This window comes from Carassius auratus, chromosome 35, assembly GCF_003368295.1.
Source record: "Carassius auratus strain Wakin chromosome 35, ASM336829v1, whole genome shotgun sequence".
NCBI classification, from domain to species: Eukaryota; Metazoa; Chordata; class Actinopteri; order Cypriniformes; family Cyprinidae; genus Carassius; species Carassius auratus.
Genome location: NC_039277.1, coordinates 2,137,167 through 2,148,958, shown reverse-complemented (window position 1 = coordinate 2,148,958; position 11,792 = coordinate 2,137,167). Strand labels below are relative to the sequence as shown.

At 37.8% G+C, this 11,792-nt stretch overlaps 1 protein-coding gene across 4 annotated transcripts in view; it reads left to right on the top strand.

The window, feature by feature from the left end:
- The first annotated feature begins 260 nt into the window (after positions 1-260).
- palm2akap2 (PALM2 and AKAP2 fusion) overlaps positions 261-11,792 on the top strand; it is an 86,593-nt gene continuing 75,061 nt past the window's right edge. For 2 of the 4 annotated variants that reach the window (XM_026219290.1, XM_026219289.1), the window contains exons 1-2: positions 261-463; positions 6,088-6,133. In XM_026219290.1, the coding sequence (XP_026075075.1) occupies positions 354-463; positions 6,088-6,133 (156 nt within the window). In that variant the 5' untranslated portion in view covers positions 261-353. The remainder of the gene's footprint in view (positions 464-6,087; positions 6,134-11,792) is intronic. The other 2 variants (XM_026219288.1, XM_026219287.1) reach the window with 1 other exon arrangement.

Sequence of the window (11,792 nt, the reverse complement as noted above, 5' to 3'; positions counted from 1 at the left end):
TGTTTTTTTAAGGATCAAATATTCAATCATTTAATATGACTCATTAATGCAAAAATCAAGGTTACTTTCAATTTGATATGTGTAATTCAGTTTGAGATTGTAGATTTGTTGGTATATTGATAATTACAATTACTGTAACATAACCTTCTCAAATGAAAGTTCAAAGAGAAGCACACTCTCTACCAATAAAATCAGACGTTAAACAAATGTGACCCTCCCTCCTGTCTCGGTCTCTGTCTCTCGCTCTCTCTCTCATCCTGCAGGCTAGACAGAGCAGAAGCTGCGCTCTGCAGCATCCAGCATCCATCTGAAATCTCAGGAAAAGGTGGAGGAGAGCTGTCATTCCCAAGGTGATGCTGGTAACAGCGGCAGAAAGGAGACGAGGAAAGGTGGAAAACGAGGAAGAGGCAGAAGACGCATCCATGATGGGCACACCTCTACGGAGGAAAGCCCCGGCGTATGAGTGAGTGCTTCCATTTTTCCTCGCCCTCCCTCTGTAGGGTTGGACATCATGGACCGGTTGCCATAGCAACGCCAGCCAGGGCAGCAGGAGGATGATGATGCTGCAGCAGCTGCTGCTGATGTCTGCAGTCATGGATTCCTCCAACTGTGTGTGTGTGTGTGTGTGTGTGTGTGTGTGTGTGTGTGTGTGTGTGTGTGTGTGTGTGTGTGTGTGTGTGTGTGTGTGTGTGTGTGTGTGTGCTGCAGACATGCATGTAGTGTGTCACAGTGTCAGTGGCATTGAAACCGTAAGTGTGAATGAACATACAGTGGGATTGATGAGATCAAATGAAGACAATGTTGACTATCCTCGTATATTTTGCATTGTTGGTCACTTTTCCAATAGGGAATTAGTCTAGCAACTGGACATATCAATTAATGTCAGGATTGTGAAATAACAAGGACAACCTGGTATATTATTATAGTCTTTAAGGGTAAAGCCTACAGCTGATGCACACAAAAGCAAGAATTGACTGAAATTACAAGCTGCAATATGGGGTTCATTTCCCAAAATCATTGTTAGGCAACCATGGTTGCAAGTTCCGTTGTTAGCAACATAGTTCAGTGATTGGATTCCAAAATCCTTAGTTGAAATCAACATTCGTAAGTTTCCCAGTTTCTTTTTAGTATGTCAGATGGGTTTTCCCCTAAAATATAAGAATGTTGGTAACCAAACTATTGACGGCAGCCAATGACTTTCATTGTATTTATTTTTTTTATTTTTTTTACCATACCATGGAAATTAATACATCAACTGTTTGGTTACCAGGATTCTTTCAAATATTTTTTTTTTTAATGTGTGTTCGGCAGAAGTCAGGGTGCTTTTCAGGGTTGCTTAATGAAACTGTTGAGATAAGGTGTGGTCACATTTACCCCTGTTTGGCGATTTTTGAAAGCAAAATCCAGTCAGTCAGATTTTCACATGAGGGTGAAAGATTGGTGGAAAACTTCATACAACCAAACATCATGCAACAGAATGATGACAAAAGACAATGGACAATTTTCGCCCAATGCCATCGAACGTGTCACTGCTGCTGACAGTAGAGCTAAAATCAAGTTAAGGGTGAGTTTACAACCATCATCAGTTTCAGTGGACTGAATTTATATTGATTTGCCTTTCAAACCAAGCTAAAATTACCACTTTAGCTCATTGTGCCTGTGTGACAGTGTTGGTCTGGTTTGAGAGTGCAGTCTTGATAATAAAGTAGGCCTGGAGCCATCGCACCAAAGAATGCCTTTGAGTTTGTACGGAGCACTTATGCGACTGCAGCTGTCACATTCCACACACATGCAAAATTAGCAGCAGTCGTAGCACAGAAACAGGCGGTCCTATAGGTTAAACACCATATCAATCTTATTAATAACGATATAAGTGACATACAGCAGTTTTGTTTCCAAACTGACGTTTCTGAATTTAAAACCTAAATCGAATTACCTGATAAACTGGCCTCAGGAAAATCATTACATTAGCAAAAAATGCATAATGCTGAAATGTATAACGGATAGCTTTTTCCATACACCTCCTTGGGAGATGCAGGAAAAAGACAGCCTGACAATGTTGACTGGTTCATGGCACGAGAAGACTAAATGTAAATCAAGACCTCCAAGAAAAAAAAGGACTTGTAAAATATCTGCTATATAATTAAATTATACAGTTATACATATTAATTAACTGAAAGTTAAGTATTATAATCCCAACTGGCTGTGCGTATTTAAACTTTTGGTTCAGAAAGAAGCCAGACAACGAGCTGTGACAATCTCCAGAACAACTGTAGCCATAAACACAGAAAACAGCTGACGACCGTTGTCATTATTGGAGACGGAGAAGAGTTTCTTTGAGAAAGGCTTTCTTGCTAAAGTTTTGCATAAAATACTCTTTCCCATAAATGCTATTCCAATAAAACTGAACTTTTTTTGCTTCCTAGAAAACATCCCCTCATGATCGTTAACTTAACAAAAAACAGCTTTGCACAAGAATGAATAAAAAAACATTACCTTAAAAGATTAGAAAGTTTGTATTTGAGCCTCACAGAGTTGGTGTTCAGACATTTTTAAACTTCTCTGGAGTAAACATGGAAAAGTGGTGGCTTGATTTATGTTCAGCTCAAAAGCATTTACATAGTAAACCACCTACTAAACAAGTCATGAATCATGTCTGATTACTGAGGATGATGATTGTGTTTGCATTCACAGTTAACGAATGGTAATCATAATCACCCATAAATTTAATATAATATAGTACATTTAATATAATAGCTAAGTATTCATATAAATTAATGATTTTAAGCTCAACAATTAAGTTGATAATTGTTGAAAATTACATTAAATGAAAGGACATTCTCACCTAACCAAACTCTTATGTAGAATATCCAAATTGTTAGTTTCTCTACTAAAGTGAACAGGAAGTGGATCTCCAGTACAAGAGCACATAGTTCACATGTTTTCATATGTTTGTGTTAACTCTGAGATCACAAATGCTATGTTTTACATGGACAAGTTATTATAATTATTGCCAGCCATGATCAGTTTTGGGAAATTACAACATTACAATATTGCATTACTCCATAAAGTAACTAATTGTGTTAATTAAACTACCAGTCAAAAGTTTTTGAACAGTAAGATTTTCTTTACTTTTTTTTTCTTCTCCTCACCAAGCCTGCATTTATTTGATCTAAAATACAGCAAAAGCAGTAATATTGTGAAATATTTTTACTATTTAAAATAACTGCTTTCTATTTGAATATATATATATATATATATATATATATATATATATATATATATATATATATATATATATATATATATATATATATATATTTAAAAGCTGATTTTTTTTAGCATCATTACTCATCATTATTCAGTGACACATGATCCTTCAGAAATCCCTTTAATAATCTGAATGAATATGATCAACTAATTTCTCAAACAAAGCAAAAAGATTGAATACACAGGATTCTTTGGAAAGTGTTGGTCTAAATTGTGGCCCGACCTAATATAGAAGAAAGGCCCTTTTGCTAAGCAGATTAGACAGTTGGCAGATTAAACACTGGAATTTGGGCAAGTTGTCACTTACTTGTGGCTCAAGAAGATTGTTTGTAGCAAGTGCCAATGCAAACCCAGCACTAATAAAGTGCTATTAGTAAGCTCTGTGACAGTCTTATTGGAGTATGCTTGAGTGCCACTAGAAGGCATGTGAAAGACTACTAGTACTACAGCTCAGATCATTACTATTATAATAAAATAGCCTCATACATTTCTTCATATCCTGTCAGAATTCAGTTGAAAATGCTTTACTATAATGCATTTGTAAATAAGTTTTTGGTCAACAATGAGCCTATTCACTAAAAAACTTGCACAAGTCAGATGTCACATTCTTTATGAAATAAATATGTATCGATGTCCACAGCAAGTAAAATCCTAGATGCTTTGTAGAGCACAAATGCTGAATATGTTATGAATATAAACAGTAGGTTTCACATGTATGTGTAAATATTGCGTTTGTTAACAAGCATTAGAATAAAGAGAGGCAGCCCACTAATAGTGTGTTTCACTTAAAAAGTCATTTGAAAGTCATTTTGCCTTGCATTTGTGTGTTCGTCGGTTCCCAGTGTTTGGACTTCCGCACATCTGGAAGGAATTATTGTGCCTCGCTGGCTCATGAGATGAGGTCACTGTGCCAGAGAAACAATGTTGCTTTTGTCTGTTATGCCGACTGATGACGTTGCAGCCACTGATTGGGAATGGAAAAATAAAGCGTGTGGTGGGGGAAAGACGGTCTGTCCACAAGTGAACTAGTGCTCTAAATAATATATACATAATATATTTGAGATTGCTGTTAAATCTCTACATTCTTCTATCTTCTACACTATAATACTACACTAGTTTTCTAGTGTATCATTTTTGAAAATGAAAAAGTCCAGGTCCAAGTAACTTAGGTTAAAGAAAGGCCATGATTAAATGATTTGAATCCAGTTTTAATTAAGAGTCACAGGCTTAGTTTAAAAGAATGGAGGGCTGACTTGTAACACAGAGTGCTACAGTAAACAGACAAGACTGAATGATCACAGAAGCTCTGTTAAATGATTTATTCTGAACTTCTGCTGTTTCAAGTCTGCTGTCTGTGAGCACTGTGTATTTTGTGGCTTTTAGCCTATTTCCAGTAGTTACGTGAACTTCTAGGAATTTCCTCCATCTACTGATGTTCACTGCTGCTATAGGTTGTGATTCTCTATGAATGAATGGACTTCATATTCAAATTAACCTATGAAGGTGACTATTATTTACTGCCTGGCAGATTACAAAACTCAACATTGTTCCTGCATAATTATTCTGTGTTGCATTATGCTCCAAGATGCATTAGCAATCAATGCTAATAATCAGACATAAACAACAGTAAATGTATAAAAACATGAATACTGTTGTTTTTCTTAATATGAACATTCTGAAACACTGAAATTTCAGCTTGTAGTCCCCTCTGCATTTATTTTCTTGAGCTCAGGAAACAGTCATTAATAACAGCCGTTTTGTCTCATTTATAGCAACAGTACTCATACTTTACTCATACACACACTGAAGGGCTATGGCAGTTTGCTATAATTTCATTCACTGAATTTCTTATAATTCCCATGAGACTTCCTTTTGCAGAACACTGCAGACATGGTTTTCTCCATATAAGGAGTTTTTGTATCCATCCACCGGAGCTGAATGTGAGGTTGGAAGAGGAAAACGATTGGACCCCTGTGTTCCCATTCCCTACTGTACATTAGAACTCAAGATGTTTAGTGCAGACTTTTGGAAGCTGCTTTCCACATTTGCAGAGACAGTAGACATGTTTAGAGTCAGCAAGTTCTGCAGATGATTTTATGATCAGATTTTGTCATGTTCTGAAGATCGAGGCTATACAGAATGGATGGACAGACGAACAGACATGCAGATAGATAGAAAAAGTTTTGCATCAGCACCACATCATTTTGTATGAATATAAAACAGTCATTCAGTATTACATAAGGTTGAGCAAACGACAAAAAAAGCCTAACTTGTCAGATATTATTAAACAGGAAAGGAATTGGCAGATATGATTTTGATTTGCAACCACGGAGCAGATTTCCTCTAAGCTTAAATCCCTAGTGTAGGGCACACCTTTGTTTTCCAACCCAGCAGACACACACACTCGCTCTCTCACACACACAGTCACAGATAGGTGTGACAGTGCTGTCCTATCCTTAGTGTCATCTCTCTGCTTGCCTGTAGCTCTCTTCCAAACACAAGGGGGCAGGTCCAAGACTGTCATCTGTCCATAACCCGGCCTGTGACGGAGAGGGAGGGATGTAGGAGGAGAGAGAGAGCAACAGAGAGAGAGAGAGAGAGAGTCTGGCAGACACATGGCCAGTGAATGAGAAGACCTTGCCCCTCAGTACACTGTGTCTTTCACTGGCTAGCTTACTTCAGAGGACCAGGGCAGACTGTGTGTGTGTGTTTGTGTGTGTGTGACTGTTAACTTGCTCATCTTCCACCCAACACACACAAACACACTTGGGATTACCAATCTCACGGTTATTGAGAATTCTGCCTTTGTTTTTCCAGGATGGCTGAAGCTGAACTTCATAAGGAAAGGCTCCAAGCCCTGGCGGTGAGTCCTGCGTTGCTTTGTTCTTGCACAAATCCTTTTTCTTTGACACTAACATTGATTGTTTATATGCTCATGTGTCTCTAATCTAGAAAAGCATTTCAGGAATAAAAAACTAGTTTGCTCGAAATCAGTCCCAAATGAATGCATTTTATAGAAGCTAGTAGACCTGATAGTTTTAATGTTGTTTGGTGTGTTCTCATCACCCTATATGAACCAGAGTGCAAGAATTTGAAATGTGGGTAACACTTTAGAATGGGAACACATATTCACTTTTAACTAAGATTCACCCTCAACAAACTCCTGATTTGCTGCTTATTAATAGTTAGTTAGGTAGTTGTTAAGGTTATGGGGTGGATCTAAATGCAGAATGAGAGATGAATATGCTTTTTTTTTTAGATAATAAGGTCGCACTTTATTTTAGGGTCCAATTCTCACTATTAACTAACCATTAACTATGACTTTAGCCTCAATTAACTCCTTATTTGCTTTTTATTAATAGTTTATAAGGTAGTTGTTAAGTTTAGGGAATTGGGTAGGATTATGGATGTTATGCATTATATGTACTTTATAAGCACTAATAAACAGCCAATATGTTAATAATAGACATGCAACTAGTTATTAGTGTTTTGGACCCTATACTAAAGTGTTACAGATAATAATAAACAGTCAATATATACTGGTAATATGCATGCCAATAAGCAACTGGTTAATAGTGACAGTTGTACCTTAAAATAAAGTGTAACCAAAATTTGACTAAAAGAGAGAATAAATCTGGCTCCAGCTCAACCCATCTGCATAGACCAGCCATGAGCAACAGATGGAAAGCTATTTTGGCTGCATTGCTTACATCTTTGTGATTCCGTAGAATACACATTGCTGTAGGGACCAGCATGTGCTGGTGTACACTAGGACTGCCATAATATACAGTTATATGATTAAGTTTTGAAGATAATGTGGGAGTTGAATGTCTATGCAAAACTTGCCGCCACAATGCAGGACTGTTCTGGGGTGTGCTTCCAAAAGTTCTGTCATTACCAAAAGAGTTTAACAGAACTTGCAACCAGTTAGCTAACAATGCTTTTGGGAAATGCACCACTGGTTGGTTGCAAGATGGTATATACTTGGTTGTTAGGGTGTTCTGGGAATGTTCTGTGTATTTTTCAATTGTATCATTAAACAGGAAATAAACTATTAATCCTATAAAAATAGAACACATCTCTTCCTTCAAATCACTAACCTTTATGGGCAAAAGTGATGCTTGTCTTAAGAAACAACAATAATTAAAGGTCTTTCAAGTCTAACAATGAAATGGATTCTTGGCAGCTAGAACTGTTGCAGGCTTATCCCTTTGGATGAGATTTGATACATGAAAGGTTAAGTGTTGGTGCTGTGCTCAGACAGAGGAAATATAAATAATTAAAGTTATACAGTGTCTGGCAGCATCTCGAGCATTGAAACAAACTGAGATAATCTAAATAGTGTCTGCTTGATTGCTGTTTAGTCATCAATAGCTCAAATTAAACTAACTATGTTAAAAAAATTTCTGCATTTTAGCAAGAATTCAACACTTATATTGCATCTGATAGTTGTGAGCATAATAGACACAACATTTTCTTGACATCTGTTTTAGATACGGAATAAATTTACATAGTAGTAATGGTATTGGGGATCAATTGTGTAGCACTATTATGATACTGCAACTGCAAATGCATTTGAATGTTTGAGCACACTTGGCGGAGAACCTAAGACTTAAAAACCTGGTGTTTGGTGTGCCGTGTGTTTGAGTCATGCCTTGAACCAACTTAAGATAAAATACTGTCAGACAAAGCATTTCATATATCAGCTACAGAAACTCTCTGACTGATATTTGACCACTACAGGCTGAAACAGCATGTGGATTTCCCCTATTTTTAATAATAGGGGAAAGAGTGACATTAATGAGGTGGTGAAACTTTGCTGCACTGTCTGATTGACAGAAAATCAATCAAGCTGTAATAGTCCCACACAGTACTATTAATATTGAATGGTACAGTTTCTTAAGAGCTTAACTCAGAGTCAAATGGATATAATCTGCCATCTTTGACCTACTGTGCTTTGAGCTGTTGAGATTTGTAATAGATGTAAGATGTATCAAGTAGTGATGGTCTGTGCGGAAGTGCTACATCACAGTGCTAGAATGTTGTGGGTGATTGCCAAGCCATTGTTATGAGAGTGCTAATGTTTTCTGGGAGATTTGTAGCATGTTGCTATGGGGACTTTTGGGTAGTTAATAATGGTTGGTACTGGGTAGTCTCCAGGGTGTTCTTGGTGATTGTAAAGTTGTTGCATGGCAAAAGAGTCCAACCTCTATTATGTTTGGCTGCTTCAGTTGAAACCTGATGTTTCATTTCCCAACATAATGCAAATCATGGTGGACCACCTTCATGAGCTTAGCTCTAACACCAGTCAAGAAGTTTATATGCCAACCCAGACTCGTTTCTGCAACACTGATATTACATGCATCGTTGCACATTTGACAACAGTTTCAAAGTGAAATGTCCAGTGAGTGGCACTAAAACGTGCAATCATAACTTGAAAATGGGAATATTTTTATTATATTGGTTCAGGTACGTATTGCCGTGGTTCAGAATTAAATTGTCCAGTAAGTGTCACTAAAAGGTTAATGCTTAATCATGTTGGAAAATAACAAACCCTTTACACCAAACTCAACTCTAAACCTACAGTACGTGATTGTATTAACGGAAGTAAAATTGATACAAAAACGCATTCACAGATTTAAACTGTTTTGTCAGACTGTAGTTTCACAGGGTTCATACTGGAGCTCTTCACCTCACAGGTGCAAACTTTATCACCTGAGCAAACCTGCTGTGTTAGAAAATTCATACATATGAAACTGTATATGTGACACTAACATTCAAATGTCCCCTTTTTAAATTTCACAGCTTGTTTTTTAAGTCATAACATAATATTGTGCAAGGAACTGTGCAAAAAATTTGGCTTTCTTAATCACAACTCTGGCCATTTTAAATCTGAGGTGTATATCTCTGTATCCCATGAGACCATGTGAGAGAAGTTTTAAATGTCATAAGGGATTTAACTAATGCCACAGGTCACATGACAAACCCAACATGGCAGATGCTATATGTCCAGATTACATTCATATTAGACACTCATATGTTATGTAGAATGCAATTTTTAATGGCTGCAAAGAATGTTTTCCATCAAATGTAGTACCTACTTAGAGAATATACAATTTAAGACAGTAGTGTCCCTGAAGATCCTGAAGTTTATTTTGATTAGGTCATTCATGTGTGTTTCATTGGGACTGGAGCTTAAAGGGTGTGGCGAGTGGGGCGGGGCCGAGAGGCGTGGTGGGGCGCAGGTGTAAAATACAATACGCATTAATCCACAAATGAATTAAGCTGTTAATTTTTTAATGTGGCTGACACGTTAAAACAAACCAATATCCCGGAGTAATTCATGTACTCAAACAGTACACTGACTGAACTGCTGTGAGGAGAGAACTGAAGATGAACACAGAGCCGACAAGATAATGAACAACAGACTGACTCGTTCTCGAGTCAAGAACCGTTTCTGTCAGACGCATCTGATTCGAGAACTGAGGAGCTTATGATACTGCGCATGAGTGCTTCGTGAAGCAGAGCGACACACAGAGCGTCTGAACCGAACTGATTCTTTTGGTGATTGATTCTGAACTGATTCTGTGCTAATGTTATGAGCGCTGGTAAACCGAAGGCTTGAATCAAGGGCAATCATCGCCAATGAGTGCAAAAGAACCAGTGAACCGTTTTCTTCAACCGGTTTATTGAATCGAACTGTCCGAAAGAAGTATTGGTGATCTGAAAAACAATGCAACCGGTTCCTGACTCGTGAATGAGTCACTGTTTTGTTCATTATCTGGATCGGCTCTGTGTTCATCTTCAGTTCTCTCTTCACAGCAGTTCAGTCAGTTTGAGTAAATGAATTACTCCGGGATATTGGTAGGTTTGAACTCAGAGGGAGTGTCAGCCACATTAAAAAAGTTAACAGCTTAAGTTATTTGTGAATTAATGCGTATTTGAGATGCAAACTGTTTAAAATTATTCAGTACGATTTAGTTAACTGGTTCAAAAAGATCCGGTTACATTGAATGATTTGTTCGCGAACCGGATATCACAAACTGGTTTGTTTTGAACTCTCTCACAACAGACACGGAAGAGAAGACAATGATGAATAAAGTCATAGTTTTTGCTATTTTTGGACCAAAATTTATTTTCGAAGATCTTAGAATGGTCAGTAATTTTTATGCCTTGTGCTCATTAGCTTTTCATTTGGAATTGCATTCAAGAAGGAAAGTACTTCAGGACTTTGCCCGTAGATTTCCAATTTAGGGTTTCTAGTTTCACTCAAAATTCAGCCAACATCTGTCTTACCCCAACCACATGCTTTATCTGGGCTTCGCTTGGTTTCCCATGCTCCCCAGAAAAGCAAATCCTGTGGGCTGCTTGATGTTGGCTAAGAAGTTGTGTTTTTGAAATCAGCTAAACTAGAAGCTACTTAGAATACTTCAAGAAGAAAAATAAAATGTAGTAGAGTTTAATGGTTGTTATGTTCAAGTCATATGCTGATCTGTTGAATGTAACATTGTTATCTTCATCACTGTGTTCTGTCATACTGTTTTGCAGGGAGTGCATTATAAATACCGGTTTATGCTAGTGGTGAATATAGACTCCCTTGCGTCAACAATGCTAACCACAAACTGACTGCCTGACTGACAAACTGTTTGAATACCACTTTACTTTTTAATAAACATTTCATTAAGGTTCAGAAGAACTGTGTTTTGACTGGTTTGCTAGGCGATTCCCTATTGTTGCACTACAACAAGAAAACCACTCTGACGCTTTGCTAGCTAGCTAAGTTTCTTGTCCATTGCCTCAAACCACAGGCTGTTGCTGCACAGGACAGTCGTTGGTTCCAAATCTGTGGCTTTTCTTTTCAGTCCATCAAGTGAGGGAATGTCTCTAGCTCAAAACAGAAACGGGTTAGCGGGTTGCTGTTAATTGCGGTACACTGGGTGGAGGTGATTGCACATGGGCGGACTTCCCACTTGTCTTAAATCCCCGTTCTGAGCACTTTTGACTTGTTTACATGGATTAGTTTAGTCAAGCTCAGGTCTAGACCTTTACTAGAGGCCTCATTTACACTGTGCTCTTGCTAGCGTAGCACAAGGAACCATTACTATCGGGCTACATTTAGCAGCAGCTGTCTGTGATGATTTGGCTCAGGGTTCGCATATTTAATGGAGGTGGGGTGGCCCTCAGGTGGGTTTGGATTCCCAGAGCTCTCGGGTGTGGGGATAATCTTTAACCAATACCCTATGCTCATTTCTCAATACAGTAACTGGCAACTGAGGGGGTCAAAACTTGAAATGTACATTATGCAAGTTACATTGAATCACAAATGTCAAACATTTTTTGCTTGACCGGAACACAAAAATAATGTGACACCTGCTACTGTCACATGATCCAATTAGCAATGTCTGAAGTGACCACAGTTAAGTTTCCCACCACTGAGAACATTGGCATAAAAGCCAATGTTTCTATGTGAATTTAAGAGAAATTGCACCAAAATTGGAATAGAAGTGAAACTGTCCACCTGA